Source organism: Cydia strobilella, chromosome 24 (genome assembly GCF_947568885.1).
Source record: "Cydia strobilella chromosome 24, ilCydStro3.1, whole genome shotgun sequence".
NCBI classification, from domain to species: Eukaryota; Metazoa; Arthropoda; class Insecta; order Lepidoptera; family Tortricidae; genus Cydia; species Cydia strobilella.
The window spans coordinates 1966866-1988671 of NC_086064.1; the positions used below are offsets into that span (position 1 = coordinate 1966866).

Sequence of the window (21806 nt, forward strand, 5' to 3'; positions counted from 1 at the left end):
TTTAAGTTTAGTTTTTAATTTTAGTTTTTAATTTAGTTTGTAATTTTGATTTTTTATACTTAGTGTTTAATATAATGAAATATAATAATAAAGAAAATGTCAAAGTAAGTAACTTAATTAATTTGTATGTATTTTTCGTTCCTATTATATTAATATCTTAAGAAAAAAAATTCAATTTTTTAGGTACTTTTTACGTTGACATTTTTTTTCTTAATATTTTTTTCTTATTCTGAGATTTTTAATGATATTATTTTATACTTCCTTTGTGTCTTAAGCGCAAACTCCTTGACATGTGCATCCTGCCCATCCTAACTTACGGTGCACAAACTTGGTCATTATCTGAGGCCCTAAAATCGAAACTCAAGGTTTGCCAGCGAGCTATGGAGCGTAGTATATTAGGTGTTCGTAGAACTGATCGAATCAGAAACACGGAACTACGCTCCAGAACTAGAGTTGCAGATGTAGGCGTCAAGACCGCTAAGCTTAAGTGGGACTGGGCGGGACATGTCTGTCGCATGCACCCGGAAAGGTGGGCCAAAATGGTTACTGAGTGGGACCCACGGAGCACCATAGACGGTGCAGGCCGGGGTTCAGGCAGACCAAAAAGGAGATGGCGGGACGACTTGGACGCATTCTACCCCAAATGGTGGGAAAATGCCGATGACAGGGTCGAGTGGAGAAAACGAGGGGAGGCCTTTGCCCAGCAGTGGGACACCAAAGTAGGCTAATAAAATAAAAAAAATATTTTATACATTTTTACTTTTTACTTGTTGGCATTTTTCTTTATTATTTTCAATTGATTAATTCATGTTTATTTAATTTTGGAAATTTTTACTTTTAATTGCTATTTGATTATGTATTATTAATTATTTTTTATGGTGGCTATGGTGGCTGTGTTTTGACATATTTTTTGTATGCATGTGGCTAGTTTTAAGATTTCAAACACAATGTAATATAGTTATTGAATAAAATGATGATGATGATGATATTAATGATGAAAAAGTATATAAAAATATCTGAACACGCACTCTAGCACCTTGACAGAGGCGTGTTTAGATATTTTTGAGCACCTTGGTCGCTTCGATATATCTGATGGCGACTGTACAATACTCTTTATCGCATACCTCAAAATAGAAAACAGTGCGTGGAGTCCCTCCGCGCGGAAGAAGTGAAACTTCGTAATGTGGAAATGAAAATAGGAAGGGGTAGAAATTGATTTTTAGTGAACTCATATTGTTTACCTCGTACATCAAGACCTTTCTTTATTCATAATTTTGTTACCTAGCAACCGTTATTTATATATACTGAGAGAGAGAGAGAGAGATAAGAGACACCGTGCTGGTCGAGCGAAAGTTAACTTTAGTGAGTTAATAATAGAGTATAAAATTAACTTATCTATGGTAGCGTTAAACGTTTAATGCAAGTGTCAGTTGGAAGTGCCATAAGAAGTTTAACTTCAAAAAAACAATTTTTTAATCGCTTTTTTTGTTCCACAGATTCTTCAGCTGCAAATGAACAACGAAAACTACCATTATATTTTTACATCATTTGTAAGTACTTTTATTACTTAAATAATCAACATTTTTTTTAGTTATTATAATTAAGATAATTTTATTTTATTGACCATGTAATATACATTACGTTTAGCACGTCATACATTACAGTATATTTATAAATTAAATTAATAATATGTCAGACACTTCTTTTTCAAAATTAATTCACTAAACTATTTTATAGAGTTCACAGGGTGTTTTTTTCAATAATCTCTTGATTTCGTTCTTGAAGTCCTTCTCTGGTAAAGTAGTTATATCTCTATGTAGTAGGTTGTATAAATAAATTTTGATAAAATTTCCTTGCTTGTATATTCTCTTACTTCTCGATTTAGGCATACATAGCTGTTCTTTATTCTTCGTATTGTATCTATGAATATATTTCTTTTGTTTAAAAATTATTCTTATCCTTCTGTATTTCTAGAAAACTATTGTATATAAAAAGTGAGATAACGGTCATTATCCGGTCTTTTGCAAAATATATTTTAGCTGATTGACGCGTAAGTTATTTAATATTCTGATTGATCGCTTTTGCAATTTTAATACTGTCTCGGTATCTCCTCCATTTCCCCATATACTAATCGCATAATTTATATTTGCTTGAATATATGCGTAATACAGATAACAATGACTGTTTATTTAGTAATGGTGTAAGTTTCCACAGTGCATAATTTCCTTTAGAAATTTTCTTGCAACGTTTGTCGATGTGGTGTTTATGTCTATAGGTAATTTTACTGTCGCATCATCTTCCTCGCGTTGTCCTGGCATTTTTGCCACGGCTCATGGGAGCCTGGGGTCCGCTTGGCAACTAATCCCAAGAATTGGCGTCGGCACTAGTTTTTACGAAAGCGACTGCCATCTGACCTTCCAACCCAGAGGGGAAACTAGGCCTTGTTGGGATTAGTCCGGTTTCCTCACGATTTTTTCCTTCACCGAAAAGCGACTGGTAAATATCAAATAATATTTCGTACATAAGTTCCGAAAAACTCATTGGTACGAGCCGGGGTTTGAACCCGCGACCTCCGGATTGCAAGTCGCACGCTCTTACCGCTAGGCCACCAGCGCCAGTATCGTATATTGCATGTGAGTTCTTTAACCGTGTAAATACTGGGGAGTGGCGTCCAAAGCAAAGATACAAGTATATTAATCTTGAAAAAGAAAAAAAATGGTTGTCTATAGTCGGTTTACGGACGATAATTTTGCGTGACAGACCAAGAAAAGTCTGCAACGATTTTGATAGCACACGCAGAGCAAGTGTTATTTTAAACGTCAAACTTCTATGAAATTATGACGTATAAATAACACTTGGACTGCGTATGCTTTAAAAAATCGTTGCAGACTTTTCTTGGTCTAACTCTAACGTCATAAGAAAACATTATGAAAAATTGCATACTTTTATTTATGAATTGAATTGAATTATTATCAAGCAATTGAATTATTTAAAGTGGGAAAATTCACTGTCTTGGGTGGGACTTGAACCCATTTATTTCTAAGCTTAATAGCATCGTTCGCAGACGTTTCTGCTTGATACAGAATTAATTTGAATTATTATTAGTTATCACTGAATTATCATTATTTTGTATACGTAACGTTACCATAGAGATCCGTCCACAACGTGACACTTTTTCGTGCATGCTACCGGTGTTCATCGAATTATAAAACGTTATCACGTTAAAAAAAAACTAGTTTCACAAAAAAAAAAACAATATTTTCAGGACATAGAACTCTTCGACCTTGAAGATTTCTATTACAACCGGGTCAACATGAGCGGTTGGCGGCTAGTTGATCGAGACTCTGACAAGGTCAAGGATACTCTGCTAGTCATGGAGAAGTTCCACCCTATTGGCGCTAGTATACTTACTGGAGGGCATATAAAGGTCAGTAAAGGTCAACTTGAGATTTTTTTTGTCCATAAGAAAGGCCAAGACACTGCTAATAAGGGAGAAGTTTCATCGTATTGACGATAGTATACTCACTGGAGGTCGTATAAAGGTCAGTAAAGGTCAACTTGAGATTTTTTTTGTCCATAAGAAAGGGTAAGGCAAAGACACTCTGCTAATAAGGGAGAAGTTTCATCGTATTGGCGATAGTATACTCACTGGAGGTCATATAAAGGTCAGTAAAGGTCTACTTGAATAATTTTTTGTCCGTAAGAAAGGCAAGGGCAAAGACACTCTGCTAATAAGGGAGAAGTTTCATCGTATTGGCGCTAGTTTACTCACTGGAGGTCATATAAAGGTCAGTAAAGGTCAACTTGAGAATGTTTTTGTCCATATAAGAAAGGCAAAGGCAAGGACACTGCTATTCATACAGAAGTTCCACCCCATTGTCCCTAGTATACTTATTGGATTATTTAAAGGTCAGTAAAGGTTAAGTTGAATAATTGTGTCGTTTTCAAGTAAAAGGTACCACATTGTCGCTTACCATAAGGACGAAATTTGCTACTTATTTATACGAATAACCTAGAGCGTTTTTTTTTAAATAAGCTGTATAATTGTATGTTACAGACGGAACCAGCTCTCCTCTATGACGCTATACAAGTCCTGGCGATGGCTTTGGCTGCAAGTAAGGAGGTGGCCCCCACCAATGCCTCGTGTGATGATGAGACCACATGGAGTCATGGGAAAGATGTCATGGAAAATATTAATAAGGTATTCGTCCCATTCAATTTCCAGTTTAATACAGGATTTTCAGGTTTTAAAGCATTGGAAATTTTAGGGGTTAGTCCAGTTGCCTCACGATGTTACCTTCATCGAAAAGCGACTGGTATATTCGAGCAGGGGCTTGAACCTACGAAACCAGCGATTTTTTTAATGCTGCGTCGGTGGCAAACAAGCATACGGCCCGCCTGATGTTACGCAATCTCCGTAGCCTATGTACGCCTGCAACTCTAGAGGAGTTACATGCGCATTGCCGACCCTAACACCGCACCCTCGTTGAGTTCTCTGGCAACCTTACTCACCGGCAGGAACACAACACTATGAGTAGGGTCTAGTGTTATTTGGCTGCGGTTTTCTGTAAGGTGGAGGTACTTCCGCAGTTGGGCTCTGCTCTAGATCTGGAATGACATCCGCTGTGCTGTGCCCTACCACACAAAGCAGGTTTTGGCAGGCGGACACCTTAGACTATCAACGCTTCTTTCTCATACATAAAACATTTGAATAGTTACAATATCCCAAACTATGTTTCAGATCCACGCGCACGGCCTGACAGGCCCCATCCAGTTTCAAAATGGCATCCGCACGAACTTCAGCCTCCAGCTGATGCGGCTAGTGGGGGGCGAAAAGGGGGGAACTGTGGTGTCCGGCCATTGGAATCCGGGCGACGGTCTGACCATCACTGATCCAGCGGCGTATAAGAGAGATCCTCCACCTAATGTGACACTGACTATTGTTACTGTAGAGGTACGTAACATCAACATTCTACTTCTTAATTTCCTTATAATCATATATTTAAGAGTAAGTCTGTTGTCGGTGGAGCAATTTCCATGTTTCGCGGTCCTCTGCCTTCTCTTTGACACAAATTTGAATTTGAATTTCCTTATGACTTAGTGTAATGACCACACGAGACCATAGGAGCTATTCAAGGGTCTCCGATTCGCAGTTTTTCCAGTGTAGACACCTGTAGAACAGGTATAGATCCTTGGCCAGCATTTTTGATAATGGTGGTCCAACGGATCTGCGATTTTTCTGGTGGAATGTACTGCTAGATCCTTACAGATATACTGAATAATCCTTTACCATCGTATTTTCACGGAAACGCATGAACGTGTTATGCTATTTCAGTCAATCTTAGTACAAAAAGTATTTGACTGAAGTAGCATGACAAATACGAACGTTTCCGAGAAAACGCGATGGCAAAGAATTAGCCTCATGCATGAAGTTTATATTTGAACGAAATATATTTAACTCGGATGTTTGTTACCGTTATATCATGTTACAAATGCATTTCCGTTTTTAAATTACCATTTAATTACTTAAAATTATAAATAAAAAGTACAAAAATTTGTCCGCGAAAAGCTAGTGAGCGAAACGCTCGAAACGCCACGTGACGTCACGCGTTCGACAGATTAGTGTCATTAGTAGCAAACGTCAGTTGGGCCGCCCAACGTGTGACGTCATCACGCTCTGTCGAATTCGCGCCAAAAATTATGAGCGTTTCAACAGCTCAAAAATTTTCAACATTTTAAATATTTTTTAATAAAATAATTTTAAGGTTTACAAAAGTATTTTTATCATTTCCGGTGTTCCAACGATATAAATTATGAATCCAAAAATAAAAATAAATTCATGCATGGAGCTAATTGTTCACTACATGTGCACTGAGAGTCAGACCTATTCCGTTTTCAAAGTGCCGTGGTATTGTATTATACTATTTTTATTCTATATTATACCGCAGATTAAAGTGTACTATATCCTCATAAACATATCTATATCGTAACTAACCAGAAACATTTAAATTTTGCAGGAAAAGCCCTACGTAATGGTAAAAGAAGGCTGGAACCTCCAAGGCAACGCCCGTTTTGAGGGCTTTTGTATCGACCTGCTAGCCAGAGTGGCGGCGCAGGCGGGCTTCGCGTACCGGCTGCGTCTTGTTCCAGACAACATGTACGGAGCCAGGGATCCAGATACGGGACAGTGGAACGGGATAGTTCGGGAGCTCGTCGACCGGGTGAGCTCGTAGAATATACCGCCCGCTTACTAGCAACCCATACGCTTTATTGAATGAGTGGATGAAATACTGATAATAAAATCATAGAATGAATGATGAATGAAAGAAGATTGAATGAATAATGATTGAATGAATAATGAATAAATAATAAATGAAGAATGAGTGAAAAATGAATTATGATTGAATGAAGAATGAATGATGAATGAAGAATGTTTAATGAAGTGCGCCCTTGCCCTTGGCTTGGCTCTTCTTGGTGAGGGCACTGCCATGCCTCCAAATTATACGAGTATATATCGTTGTCTGAGTACCCACAACACAAGTCTTCTTGAACTTACTGTGGGGCTTAGTCAATTTGTGTAGGGATATTCTAAAATATTATTTATTTTATATATTTGGGGACAGTCACACAGATCGATCTAGTCCAAAACTAAGCAAAGCTTGTGCTATGGGTACGCGATATACATACTTTGATAACATCCATAACTCAGGAACAAATATTCGTGATGAACCGAACCCATAAATAAATGCCCTTACCGGGATTCGAACCCTGGACCTCCTTGCTTAGTAGGCAGGGTCACCGACTAGGCTAGGAGGCCGCTATAGCTGTAATATAAAAAACTGGACAAGTGCGAGTCGGACTCGCCCACCGACGGTTCCGTACTTTTTAGTATTTGTTGTTATAGCGGCAACATAAATATAAATATATCATCCGTGAAAATTTCAACTGTCTAGCTATCACGGATCATGAGATATAGCTTGGTGACACACAGATGGATAGACAGACAGACGGACAGTGGAGTCTTAGTAATAGAGTCCCGTTTTTACCCTTTGAGTACGGAACCCTTATAATGATTTCGGTTCCAGAAAGCGGACATCGCGGTGGCATCCATGACGATAAATTATGCGAGAGAGGCGGTGATAGACTTTACCAAACCGTTCATGAACCTTGGCATTGGCATACTCTTCAAGGTGAGCTGATCTATTACCCTTAACCCTTAAATGCATAGTGATGGATGCAGCCTACACAACAAAAACCTCTAATTGTATACATTACTAGCTTTTGCCCGCGACTTCGTCTGAGTGGACTTAGTAACCCCAGCTAGAGTAAGAATAGCGCCTGGAGAAAGTCTTATAGCCAACATACAATTTGAGCATAATATACACACAAATTATTAGGCAACTCTTTAATTATCTCAATTCCACCATGATTCCACCCCGCTTTTCACCCTCTTAAGGGATGATTTTCGGGATAAAAACTATCTTATGTCCTTCCCCGGGACTCAAACTATCTCTACGCCAAATTTAAACTAAATCGGTTCAGTGGTTTAAGCATGAAGAGGTAACACACAGACAGACAGACAGACAGACTTTCGCATTTATAATTATAGTATGGATTGGATAAAATCTATATGTTCCTATATATTATTTCCATAGTAAACCTAATCCGTATTCCGATTGTTAGTTTAAATTAACGCAATATTTTTATTTATAAAAATTACATTCGTTTTAAGACAAAATGTCGGAAAATTTGAAAAAATCCAGAATTTGATGATTTTTAGTATGTGATTTTGGAAGTTTTTTTTGGGGTTTGTAGTTATTTTATTTTTAAAAACTTTATCATAGGTGTATCACAAATAGTGTACCTTTCTGATGGCAGTAAAGGATGACTCACGTTAGACCGGGCCGTGTCCGGGCCGGAGCTTCCGGCGCTTACTTTTCGATGACATGACAGGTGATCACGTGATGCTTTTCATAGAAAACGAAGCGCCGGAAGCTCCGGCCCGGACACGGCGCGGTCTAACGTGAGTCATCCTTTACTGCCATCAGAAAGGTACACTATTTGTGATACACCTATGATAAAGTTTTTAAATATAAAATAACTACAAACCCCAAAAAAATCGTCCAAAATCACATACTAAAAATCATCAAATTCTGGATTTTTTCAAATTTTCCTACCACAACCACCACCACCACCACTTTCCTCTACTAACAACTCTTAGTCTTTAAGATGAACCTCTGTACAATACTTTTTTCAATAAATTATTTGTATTTGTATTTGTATCCTTAAGATTTTTCATATACTTATCTCTTACTGAAAATTATATATAATTATATATTTATGATTTAGCCTATGCAACTTCTAACACTGATTTTTCGCAGTGAAAATCGATGTTAAATAGCTTTCAAAGCCGTTACAGCATTGGCCAAAATATGTAAAAAAAAAAAAACGTTTATTCAAAGATCTTACTTACAACTAAATACATATTTTCTTCCGCCAAACCACACAGTGGTTTGTTGGCAGACGAGGCTCCTTTGCGTTTGTGTTAGCTGTTGATATGTAACTTAACTTTATCTTAAACCTAAACTTACCTACTTAACCCTTTACTGCGTGCGCAGCCTTATATGGTTGTTATGTTTTTAGCTATTAAAGTTTACTTTTAACCAAATACTTATTTTATTTTTGACATGAAGTAAGGGGTTAACTTTCTAATCTGAGCGTACAGTTTACAAATGTAATGTATTATAAGGGTTATGTATTGTAATGTATTTGACCCTTTATTTTATTTAATAAAAAGTAACTTAATTTCTTTTTAAATGTTTGTTTTGTCATCCTTGTGGTCTTTAAATCCGACGGCAACTCGTTACAGATCATAGGGATTAAATATTTTCTACATCTTTGGCCAAAGTAATTCGTAAACCTAGGTACCAGCAATTTATTACTATCTCTGTTTCTCGTTAACCTTTGGTTGACAATAGGTATTTTAAACTCATCATTACACATTTGTTCCAAAGCTAATAATAATGTGACTTGTTCATGGACCGTTAAAATTTTACATTCTAAGAAGAGTTGTTCATACATTTACATTTAAATTTAGTTTTTTCGTCAACCATTAATTTCATGAATCTAATCTGCAATGCCTTTATCTTATCTAGATACGTTTTAAATGTACGGCCGTAGCTTGACAGCCCATACGACAAAAGTGAGTCCACTAGAGCATAGTACACTGCATACATAGTAGCCCTATGTAAAATAATAAAAGCTTCAGATATTTATGAACAGATTTGTCGCTCCGATTTATCTGACAGCGATTGTACTTCCGCCAACAATATCTGTATGTCTGCGGCCTATGTAATGTTTTGACGGTAGTCAAATAAAACCAATAGATAGGTAGCATAGCTTCGTTGGGTTGCAGATGCCCGAAGGGCAAACTGTCCAGAAAAAGGAGCCCCCTTCAACTCAGGGAACAAGACAACGAATCACGATATGCCTAGGAATTTCATGATCTGCCGGATTTTACGATCAGCGGCCGACATGTATAAGAGCTCTTATTGGCCACTGACGCCCCCTTTTAACAGGATCCGGTTTTCTGCAGGATTCCGTTTTAGTATACGTGCTAATATAGTAACGTTCACACGAGCATTAAGTTTGCGGGATACTGCAGATAACTGGATCCTGTAGAAAACGGGATCCTGCAGAAAACTGGATCCTGCAGAAAACCGTACCCGCAAAAAAACTAGATGTCCGTGGAAAAGCGGCGTAATACCTCAGGTATTGTACATAACCAGTGATGTATATTCGCAGGTCCCGACGTCTCAACCGACACGTCTCTTTAGCTTCCTCAACCCGTTGGCCATCGAGATCTGGCTGTACGTCCTTGCTGCCTACATCTTGGTGTCCTTTACGCTTTTCGTGATGGCGCGGTTCTCGCCGTATGAGTGGTTTGTATTTGTAAGACAAGATAAGATAAGATAAGATAAGATTTGATTTCTTTATTGTAAAGCTGTTTTGGTACATAGGTCATATACATATCATAGAAGTTCATCAGCTTGCCCATGATTGCCCGTATTTTGTAGCAAGAGAGAGAAGAGAGTTTAATTTGACTAAATTATATAGATATAAAGGGGTAGGCGCACTTACACGGCAGGCGCACTTCGCTCCCTTCACCTTATAGGTATCAAGCTTAGAATAAATTTAAAAGTGGAAAAATGTACTGTCGGGTGAACAAACTCACGACAATGGTTCGCTAGCCCATTGCTCTGCCATCTGAGCTATCAAGACCTCACACCAGGACAGCAAATATTTCCAACATAATATTGCTATAAAAACCGGCATTGTTCCTGCTTACGTTGTACTGGCTTGAGCCTCATGTTGGGTGCCAAAATGACAGCTCAGGGCAAGCCGGCCTCGACCGGCAATGTTGTATGAGAACCCTTTGTTGGCGGGTCTCACTGAAGTGTCCACAATAAGATGTTTTGGAGCCTGTTATCAGCATCATGAACATAATAACAATATTTGCGCGCAAAATTGAGCAAAATTTTTACGCATGGTTGATGAAATAACTAGATACTTATTAAGTATTTGTTTCATGACTACAGGTCGTCAAGCACACACGTCTGCGGGCATGAGACGAAACTACTCACAAATCAGTTCAGCGTCTGCAATTCGCTGTGGTTCATCACGGGAACGTTCCTGAGACAAGGCTCTGGTTTGAACCCGAAGGTACTGTGACCCTCTTAAGTCTGCTATAGTTTGATTTTATTATTCCGTCCCCAAAGGGAAAAAACGGGACCTATTACTAAGACTCCTCTGTCCGTCTGTCCATCTGTCTGTCACCAGGCTGTATCTCATCAACCGTGATAGCTAGATAGTTGGAATTTTCACAGATGATGTTTTTCTGTTGTCGCTATAACAACAAATACTAAAAAGTACGGAACCCTCGGTGGGCGAGTCCGACTCGCACTTGTCCGGTTTTTGATAGTTATGGCTAAGGCTATCAGTTAAGCGCTAGGTCTTAGCTTCAAATATAATAATGACATTAATGACCAATATAGAACCGTTAAAAATCAGTTCTCACGTTACTTCGACTATATTTCGTCGAAGGGGGGTACGACTCAAGATAATACAAAAACAAGAAAATTTAACTATAGAGAAATAATTTAATTATACATACCCACTAATATGCCTGATGAGGAGTATGATCAGGCATCTAGCCGTTACGATACGTGTCACATAAATTTAAGAAATTTTGATCAAACATTGCGGTGACTGCATGCCGCTGAAGTTCGTTATACAAAGCGCAGGTTCGACCACATATGGAGTACTGTTCTCATCTCTGGTCTGGAGCACCGAAATACCAACTTCTTCCACTTGACTCCATCCAACGTCGGGCAGTTCGTATTGTTGGCGATCCCGTTCTCACAGTTGGTTTGGAACCTCTTAGCCTTCGGAGGGACGTTGGCTCTCTGTGCTTGTTCTACCGTCTGTACAATGGGGAATGTTTTGAAGAACTTTTTGATCTGGTGCCACCGTCACGTTTTTACCACCGCACCTCCCGCCAAAGAAACAAAGCTCATCCTCACTTCCTTGACACGTGGCAAACCAAAAACAAGCGGGCATCTCGCCCGTTTTTGCCCAGAACGTGCAAGTTGTGGAATGAGCTACCTTCTGAGGTGTTTCCCTTGCGCTATGACATGGGATTCTTTAAGAAGCAGGTATTTAGGGTTCTCAAAGGTGGACAACGCATAAATTGCTCCTCTGGCGGTCTAGCATAAGTTGCGTTCTCGCGCGCGAGTCCATACTTGAAGCCGCGCTAGATGTATGGAGTCGTGTGCGAGAACGCAACTTATGCTAGACCGCCTGGTGTTGCTTATGTCCATGGGCGGCGATGACTGCTTCCATTAGGCGGCTCGTCTGCTCGTTTGCTTCCTATTACATAAAATAAAAAAATTCAAATCCGGCCACGTTATTTAAGGACCTTAAGGACACCGTGGCTATCCCATCGCCATCCCGCCGCGCCATAAGCCATCCGACACCCACTACACTCTGGCCCTTCTTAGTGGGCCAATATGATGGCCCATCGTGTAGAGGAGCCATGCGATTCTGGCAGAGACATAAGCTATGTCACAAAGCAGCGGGACCAGAATAATTTGAATCATGTGTTTTCAGGCCACCTCCACCCGAATAGTCGGCGGCATCTGGTGGTTCTTCACTCTGATCATCCTGTCTTCGTATACTGCTAATCTGGCAGCCTTCCTGACGGTGGAAAGAACAGTTCTACCGATCCAGAGTGCTGCTGATCTGGCGGCTCAGAATAGTGTGCAGTATGGCACGCTAAATGGAGGATCTACTATGACGTTTTTCAGGGTAAGATTACACTCTAACAGTATTGTTATACTGTTAACTCTCGCGGTTTGTACACATAATTAATGTCTTTATTAAATCACATTTAGAAACGGGTCTATCGCGAATTTATTTTGTTACCTTTATTTACCGACGTTTCGACACGGGTTTCACTGGGCGTGGTCGCGGCTAACTGACGTCCCAGCAAAATGTCAAAACAGAGATTTGTGTGACTACCCCACGAAAAGTGCATTTAAAGTTCGAGGTAGACATCACATTTTCAAACCACCCACTACACATAAAAGTTAATTATTGTCAATAGTCCGACACACAACACTCACAACATCCGCGCACACATCCGAAGATAGATCCCTCGGCTTTAACTTCTGGATCACTGGTCCCCAAGTTGCCGATAAGTTAAAACCATCTTCCCTATTAAAATTTCTGGGGTGCTTCTTGATTTCAATCGCTTCTCGCACAACTCGAGGATAATAATGGCGTTCAGTGGAGACAACTTTTGGTTTATGAAGCTCAATCCAGTGATTTGCGCCGCATGTAAGTAGATGTTCGGCGATCGCGGACTTCACTTTCACTCTCTCTTGCACACTTCGTTTGGTTTTACCAATGTACACACTTCCGCAACTACATTCTATTTTGTGAACGCCCGGATTTTGGTACGGAATGACATATTTTGGACTGCGTAAAAGATCTGCTACTTTGAATAACGGCTTGTATACAGCCTTGATGGAGAATTTCTTAAGTACTGCTCCTACTTTGTCCGTTATCCCTTTCACATATGGTAAGAACGCTGGTTGTCTGTTGACCTCTGGATGTCTTTCCGTTCTCTTCGGCTTGCGTTTCATCCCCCCTCGGTATCCATTATTTTCCAGTACAGCTTTGACATGCGCTATTTCACCGTCCAGGTGCTCAGGGTCACATAAGTCATGTGCCCTGTTCACCAAGGACGTGATCACGGATTGTAGGTGCCTTGGGTGATGATGAGAGGATGCCTGTAAGTATCTGTCGGTATGCGTAGGTTTTCTGTATACAGAGTGTGCCAAGGTGCCGTCCGATCTCACCATCAGTTTGACATCCAGAAAAGGTAAGGATCTGTCACATTCTATTTCATGTGTGAATTTCACTCTTGAGTGGATGGAGTTTAGATGCTCGGTGTAACTTTTAAATAAAGGTAACAAAATAAATTCGCGATAGACCCGTTTCTAAATGTGATTTAATATGTGTTTAAACCGCGAAAGTTTTAAATGTTATAATTAATGTCATTACCGTGTCTAACGCGATTAAATTTCATTATTTTACCTTTTTTCCGACGTTTCAACTAGGTTGCACGAGCTGTGGTCAGTTGGTCACGGAAGACTGACGTCCCAGCAAATGTCAATTGAGATATTGGTAAACAACACAAGATGGACGGTATAGAAAGGACGACAATCTCTTATGGCAGAACTATTGCAAAAGTGACCAGCTTTCAGCTGTAAATAATAGTTCCTAATCTCTCCGGTGGCGCTAGGTAGGCTCTGGGACATGAGTATAACATGAACCATATAAGGCAACAAACAACCCGACCTAATTACGTAGGTTGTTTTTGCGCCGTGGCGCCGCCTAATTAGTGTTTTTTGATGGACACTTTTCATACATAGATATTTTGCTCCTTTATATAGTCTCCATGAACACAAGATAAACTTAAATATAAATTCCGAAGAGTCCATGTGAGATGAGATGTACCTATATTCTTTCAGGATTCCAACATAGACATCTACCAAAAGATGTGGCAACACATGTCTACTACCTCTCCTCCTGCGCTCGTCTCCTCATACGAGGAGGGTGTAAGGAGGGTCCTGCAGGGGAACTACGCGTTCCTCATGGAGTCCACGATGCTGGACCACAGAGTGCAGAGAGATTGTAATCTTACGCAGATTGGAGGGCTTCTGGATTCTAAAGTAAGTATTATTTAAGAGGGAGCTTTCACTTGGGGGGGGGGGGGGGGGTACCGGAGGCGTTAGAGGCAGTTTCAGAGTAAGGCCAATCGAAGAAAAACTAATCGAAAACGACTCCGATGGTATGGCCACGTCATGAGGCGCCCACCTGACCACATGACGAGAAAGGTGCTAGAGATAAGTGAAAAGCCTAGGGGTCGCGGGAGGACCAAGACAACATGGATAAGTCTTGTAAAAAAGAACCTTGAGAAAACAGAATACCACCAGACACGACCCAGAACAGACGCTCCTGGCGATGCCGTATACGGAGAGCCGACGCCAAGTAAATGGGATAAGGCTAGGAAGAAGAGAGATATTTAAGAGGGGGCTTCCGCAAAATTGCAGTTTTTGATATGTAATCTTTAATTTTTATCAAGGACAAATGCCATGAAAAATTTCAATCAGAAATTGTACTGTATTTGCGAGGGCAGAATTAATTCTCAGCAAGCTGGAAATCAATTTAATACTTTCATTTCGTCCTAAATGTGTGTAATCCGAATGATTTTTCCTTATCTAAATTCTTAGGGATTTTTGATCAAAATAGCTCGTTTTCAATTACTTTGTCAAATCTCGATCTCAAAAGTCTGACGGCCGAGAAGTCGAGATCTCCAAACACTCAGTGATTCCCTAATCTTATCGTCACAATTTCAGGGCTACGGCATCGCCACGTGGAAAGGCAGCCCATGGCGGGATCGCATTTCGCTCGCCATTTTAGAACTTCAGGAGAAGGGCGTCATACAGATACTGTACGACAAGTGGTGGAAGAACACTGGTGACGTGTGCAACAGAGATGGAAAAGACAGCAAGGCCAATCCACTTGGAGTGCAGAATATTGGTGAGTTATGGGTTATGGAGTCATGGAGCTTTCTTCTCAGGTATATGTTTTTATTCCAAGCGAGAAATAGCGCATATCAAGGCGTGCTGTCAGTCTCTGCAGACTTTTCTTGGTCTCACTCTACTTGCTTTAACGCAAAGCTGTTAAGGGGGTTCCCTGAGCCAGAAGGCGAAAAATCTCCTTATATGATCATGTTTTTCTAAGAGGCGTTGATATTCGTAGACGTGGAAAAAATATATGTAGTTCTTGACTATATTATCTTTAACATCATAGCTTCCGATACACGAATTATGACACTTCGCTCGATACAATTAATTCCCAAAGTAACCTCTAACTCGGACTTTTAATCCAACTTTACTCGGTTATTTATTATGTGATACTATAAACAAAAAAAGAAGAAAAAACAATCTTAACTTAAACAGTAATTTCATAGCTTTCGAATTACGATATTGTAGGGTAACGTTTTTAAAATAAATAAAAATCGACAAAATTCGATTAAAATTGTCACTTGGCGCGCATGATCTTTCCCGTTCTTTCTTGCGAAATGTGACAGAGACAGCGGCAAACCGATGGAACGGCCTTAAGTAAATTGCTTTTTAAAGAGTAATCAGATAAGGTGGTACCGGAGAGTCGAATGGAGTTTTAAGTAAAACCAAACATTCCGAAGATGTGTTATATTATCGGTAGTCAAGTATAAAGAGGGCAAGTAAATCTAAACATTAGTTATTTATAGACTATTATTGCTTACATGGTATTTATGCAATTCCGTGCGTCGCATATTTATGTTGCAGGCAATAACTTATAGTTACTGGTAATATGTTGATTTAGACATATAGTACAGTAACCTTTTTCTTTAGGTGGTGTGTTCGTGACGTTGCTGTGTGGGTTGGCTCTATCCATAGTGGTGGCCATCTTGGAATTTTGCTGGCACACCAAGAAAAACGCGTCACAAGGGAGACAGTCGCTGTGCAGCGAAATGGGACAGGTACGACACATGTCAAGTGCTGCATTCTCTTTCTTGGATCCGGCCTCCCTTAGACTGGCGACTGGTTTGCGACTCGGGGTTTCGGTGTGTACGCCACACATATGCTCTTGTGGCACGGACGTGGACCGACTGGGACACCATGGATTATCTTGTCAAAAAAGTGCCGGCCGTTTTTCAAGACATGCGTCGCTTAATGACATAATCCGTCGGTCTCTTGCCACCATCAATGTACCCGCTCTTCTTGAGCCGACTGGCATTATCAGAGATGATGGCAAGAGGCCCGATGGGATGTCCTTGGTTCCTTGGAGCTTGGGACGGATGTTGGTGTGGGATGCTACCTGCGTAGACACACTGGCACCGTCCCACCTCCAACGGACTAATGTAAAAGCGGGCGGAGCGGCGGAAAGCGCCGAAATTTTAAAACGTAATAAATATAAGAGCCTCGGTAGAGAGTATCATTTCGTTCCATTTGGAGTTGAAACTCTAGGTCCATGGGGTCCCAGCGCGCATAAGTTGTTTGCAGAAATCGCGAAGCGTCTGGTTGACGTAACTGGTGACCGAAGAGCTGGCGGCTTTCTCGCACAACGTATCAGCATTGCGATACAGCGGGGAAATGCCGCCAGCATCCTTGGTACAATGCCTCAAGGGCCTATTTTAGATTTAAGCTAGTTATTAATTTCGTTTATGTAGTACCACTGTATATATCTTGTATGTAAATAAATGTATTCTCTTTCAAATATACTTCAAAAGGTGAAAACTCTCAGTTCATAGGGACCTTTTTTTAAGGTTCCGTACCCAAAGGAGAAAAACGGGACCCTATTACTAAGACTTCGCTCTGTCTGTCTGTCCGTGTGTCACCAAGCTGTATCTCATTAACCGTGATAGCTAGGCAGTTGACATTTTCACAGATAATGTATTTCTGTTGCCGCTATAACAACTAATACTAAAAACAGAATAAAATAAATATTTAAGAGGGGCTCTTATACGACAAACGTGTCTTTTTTGCCGTTTTTATAGATAATGGTTCGGAACCCTTCGTGCGCGATTCCGTCTCGCACTTGGCCGGTTTTTTTGCTCTAATTATCTTGGCGATTTGTTAACTTAAGGCTGCGTTTCCACTGAAGATGTACGAGGATGCGGAGTGAGGGATTTGTTTCTTAAGAATCAACAGAAAATTATCCACTAGAGCTGCGCTGAGCTATATTTGTCCTGTCACGGTCGCCATGAGGTGAGGGTAGAGGGGTAGTCGAGTATAACAGGCGCACTTAGAATGGTCCGTTTACTACTGTCAATACAATAAACTGTCTCCTCTCTCCGCTACATACTACATCTATATCTATGCTCTATGCTATACCTATACTACACCACAGAGGATGCGTAAATGAAGTGATTCTATTGGCTCTTAACAAACATCCCTCGGGAAGATCTCTCAGAGAAAATAATTCTGTTTTATAATTTCAGGAGCTGAGGACAGCGATGCGTGGAGGCTCTTCAAGTAGGACAGTCCTACGGCCGGGCTGCTCGCGATGTTCCCCCGCGACCCACGTGCCCCCCGCACCCTCTAGATATGAGGTAACTGCAGACGGAGTTCTAAACACTAGGCAGTCTGTATACAAAACAGTGCGGTGTTCCCCTGCGACTCATCTGTCTCAAGCACCCTCCGCGATGTTGCCCGGAGACCTACGTGCCTCCAGCACCCTCTAGATACGAGGTAACTGCAGATGGAGACTCTAAACCCTATGCAGTCTGTATACAGAGCAGTACGATGTTGTCCCGAGACCCACCTATCTCCAGCACCCTCTCTGATGTTCTCCCGCGACCTACGTGCCTCCAGCACCATCTAGATACGAGGTAACTGCAGATGGAGACTCTAAACCCTATGCAGTCTGTATACAGAGCAGTACGATGTTGACCCGAGACCCACCTATCTCTAGCACCCTCTCTGATGTTCCCCCGCGACTCACGTGCCTCCGGCACCCTCTAGATACGAGGTGACTGCAGATGGAGACTCTAAACCCTATGCAGTCTGTATACAGAGCAGTACGATGTTGCCCCGAGACCCACCTATCTCTAGCACCCTCTCTGATGTTCTCCCGCGACCCACGTGCCTCCGGCACCCTCTCGATACGAGGTGACTGCAGATGGAGACGCTAAACCCTATGCAGTCTGTATACAGAGCAGTACGATGTTGCCCCGAGACCCACCTATCTCTAGCACCCTCTCTGATGTTTCCCCGCGACCCACGTGCCTCCGGCACCCTCTAGATCTAATTCGAAATCAGATTCCCTTTGGGAGCGTAGGATCGGAACCTACCGACTGCGCCATTTAAAATATGTTTTGTGACGGAGGAATAAATAACACACATAAGCTGGTTGTGAGACTAAATCTTTATTCATCTACCCACACATATGAAAGTATATACAGGGTGGAAACAATTTATGGGCTCTGGAGGGAGTGCCTTAAAGACTTAAGTTAGCTCATTTTACTTAAAGGAAACATTATTTTATTTTTAAAAAGAAACAATACTGCATTCAAAGATTTTTCCTTTTTTTAATTAAATTTTGCTTGTCTAAAAATATTCTTGAGTCCTAAATATTCGATTTTATGGATATTTTGTACGACAGAGGAGTGTAAGACCTAATGTTTCTTGGAGAAATGTTATCATTAACTTTAACTGTATCGACTAGTAGAATAAAATAGAGGTGTTTATTTTTTGGAATTTTTAGTCGGTTTGATTCCCGGGCGAGACAAGCGAATTTAAAAAAATGTTTGCATGCAGTTTTGATTCTTTAAAAGAATAAAAGAATGTTTCCTTTAAATAAAATGCGCTAACTTAAGCTTTTAAGTTACTTTCCCTCCAGGGCCCATATTTTTTTCCACACTGTATATATATCTGTATACAGTGTGGAAAAAAACTGCCACTGTACTGTCATATACAGATATATATGTACGAAACACACGTGCCTCCAGCACCCTCTAAATACAAGGTAACTGCGGATGGAGACTCACAACCCTAGGCAGTCCGTATACACACCAGTGCGATGTTATCCCGAGACCCACGTACCTGCAGTCCAGTATCCTCTAAATACGAGGTAACTTTAAAAACCCTACTTCGACTTAAAAGTAATGTCATTATTAGTGGTAGGTGGTAGTGTCTGATCTGTATTTCACTTGATTTCTTGTAACTTTCAGGCCCAAGACTTATCCAACAGCGTGGTGGAGCTGAAGGAGCTCCGCTGGTCGTAGCGACATGCCCGCGGGCCCGCCTCCGCGCCCGCGTCCCCCGCGCGCCGTCCGCGCACACACAGTAAGTCTCTCTCTAACACGTACCACAGAATAAATGTGGTATTTTCTATAAAAAGGGACCTTATTGTCGATGGCGCTTACGCCATTCTAAACGATGCTTCGATATAATTACAATGCCGCGCGACGGCGTGTGGCGTAAGCGCCATCGACAATAAGGTCCCTTTTCATAGAAAATGCCCCAAATGGTGCTGTAATAGTACCAGAAAAGAAACTTCCTACAAAACCGAAGTTTGACAGCGGTTCAAGGTCGAATCACGCTATCCTTATATGGTACTATCCCTTCCGGCTATTCAGGGTTGTCAAAATTCAATTATCCTATCTGTGGTCGTGCACGCAAAGGGACGTCAAGTTGTGCCAACGCTAATAATTGCTCGGAGCAATGCTGAGCCGAACGGAGCCGAGTTTGCCCGAAGCGATTCGCACTCCTGCACGTACTTAGCCATCCCTCTCTAACAGTAAAGTAAATTGTATTGTATTGTATTCATTTAATTCAAGCAACATGGCTCATAAAAGCTTTGAAACATAAAGATCTATTAAAATTAAAATACAAACTTAAAAATTAAAATATGTATTACTAAAATATTAACTAAGTTACTGGAAACATGTCAAAAATAAAAGAATAAAAATTAACTAATAAATAAAACATGATTCACGTAGAATTTCAGATAAACTAACTTTAAATCGAATGTCATACAAAAAAAAAAAATGTTCGCGTCAAAAATTCTGCACCCATTCTTGTGATGTCATAACAGCAGTACAATAGCAACATAATAAATAAAACGTCGAATGTGCAGTGCAAACTTTTCGCCGTTGTTACAAATGTATTTGTCTCTGCTTTAGTGACGTCACTTACGAGAAAAAAATGGTCATGGGCGTTCTCGGTCACGTGACATACAGCTTGGCAAAAAAGAGTAGAAATGGAACTAAATTTTTTATCATGGCAACATTTACTGTTTTCATACAAAAGAGACGTCAAAGTGACTCAATAGTTGCCATATGCAAGACGTTTTACATAGACAGTGGCGCCCCTATTATTTTCTACTCTTTTGCCAAACTGTACAGATAATGAAACTACCATTTTAATTTTGAAATTTAAAATGATTCTCATGTTTACATAACAAAATATTATTAAATTCGTATTTCTAATGGTAAAAACTATATAAATTACATACTTTATAATTTAATTTTGATATATGAAACTCCCCTATTTTCCATTGAACTAACATATGGAACTGGCACCAATACCACAAAATAAGTAACAGTATTATCATATAGAACGGCCACGCACCGCCGCGCCCCGACTCGAATTACCTCGCCCCGCGACACCAGATTGACGGCCGCTCAGTACTATTTTTAAGCAACCTACTCACATTATGACGATTGCCGCGTGTAAAGACGTGCCGTTCACACATAAAAACGCAAGTGATTTTTGATGTATAGCGTGTCCGCCGTGCCAATACCATAGAAGAGGAGCGTGAATCTCGGGACCTAAACGCGTAAGCGCCATGAATTTTACGGCTACAGGTCGCGATTGCGACAATTTTATTGTTTTTTTTTTTAATGAAATAGGAGGCAAACGAGCAGACGGATCACCTGATGGTAAGCGATTACCGCCGCCCATGGACACCCGCAACACCAGAGGGGTTGTAAGTGCGTTGCCGGCCTTTAAGATGGGAGTACGCTCTTTTCTTTGTATGGTATGACGTCTTCTCTATATTAATAATAACAATGCTATTTTCAGATGCAGTGGGATCCCTCAGAAGAACGACATCGTACGTTTTGAAGGAGCCTAGAGAGGGACAGAAGAAACACGTCCAAATTATCGCGTAGTTACTTACTATCTATAGTATATCCATAATAAAATTATGATTTTATTATTTCTGGGGCCCGTTTATCAAAAGCTTGTAACTTGTAATACAAGTGAAGGTCCCTTTCTAATAAAATCTGTCAAAAAGGGACTTCCACTTTTATTACAAGCTACAAGCTTTTGATAAACGGGCCCCTGCTTGTATTACAAGTTACAAGGTTGTGAGAAACGGGCCCCTGGGGCCCGTTTATCATAAGATTGTAGCTTGTAATACAACTGGAAGTCCCTTTCTAACAAAATCTGTCAAAAGGTGATCCGCTTGTATTACAAGTAACAAGCTTTTGAGAAACGGGCCCCTGGGGCCGGTTTATCAAAAGCTTGTAACTTGTAATACAAGTGGAAGTCCCATTATAACAAAAGCTGTCAAAAGGTGACATCTGCTTGTATTACAAGCTACAAGCTTTTGATAAACGGGCCCCTGGTCTTAAACTTGTGAGTCAAAAACTTTTTGAGATGGGCTAAGGTATGCGTCTTTCTGAA

General features: G+C 40.6%; 1 protein-coding gene across 1 annotated transcript in view; it reads left to right on the forward strand.

The window, feature by feature from the left end:
• LOC134752194 (glutamate receptor ionotropic, kainate 2) overlaps positions 1-21283 on the forward strand; it is a 33405-nt gene extending 12122 nt beyond the window's left edge. The window contains exons 6-20 of the mRNA XM_063687807.1: positions 1497-1550; positions 3266-3427; positions 4058-4201; positions 4742-4954; positions 6018-6221; positions 7086-7190; positions 9805-9941; positions 10599-10722; positions 12169-12366; positions 14097-14297; positions 14985-15168; positions 16026-16153; positions 17615-17725; positions 19346-19460; positions 21201-21283. Coding sequence (XP_063543877.1) covers positions 1497-1550; positions 3266-3427; positions 4058-4201; positions 4742-4954; positions 6018-6221; positions 7086-7190; positions 9805-9941; positions 10599-10722; positions 12169-12366; positions 14097-14297; positions 14985-15168; positions 16026-16153; positions 17615-17725; positions 19346-19399 — 2019 coding nt within the window. The 3' untranslated portion in view covers positions 19400-19460; positions 21201-21283. The remainder of the gene's footprint in view (positions 1-1496; positions 1551-3265; positions 3428-4057; positions 4202-4741; positions 4955-6017; positions 6222-7085; positions 7191-9804; positions 9942-10598; positions 10723-12168; positions 12367-14096; positions 14298-14984; positions 15169-16025; positions 16154-17614; positions 17726-19345; positions 19461-21200) is intronic.
• The last annotated feature ends 523 nt before the right edge of the window (positions 21284-21806 follow it).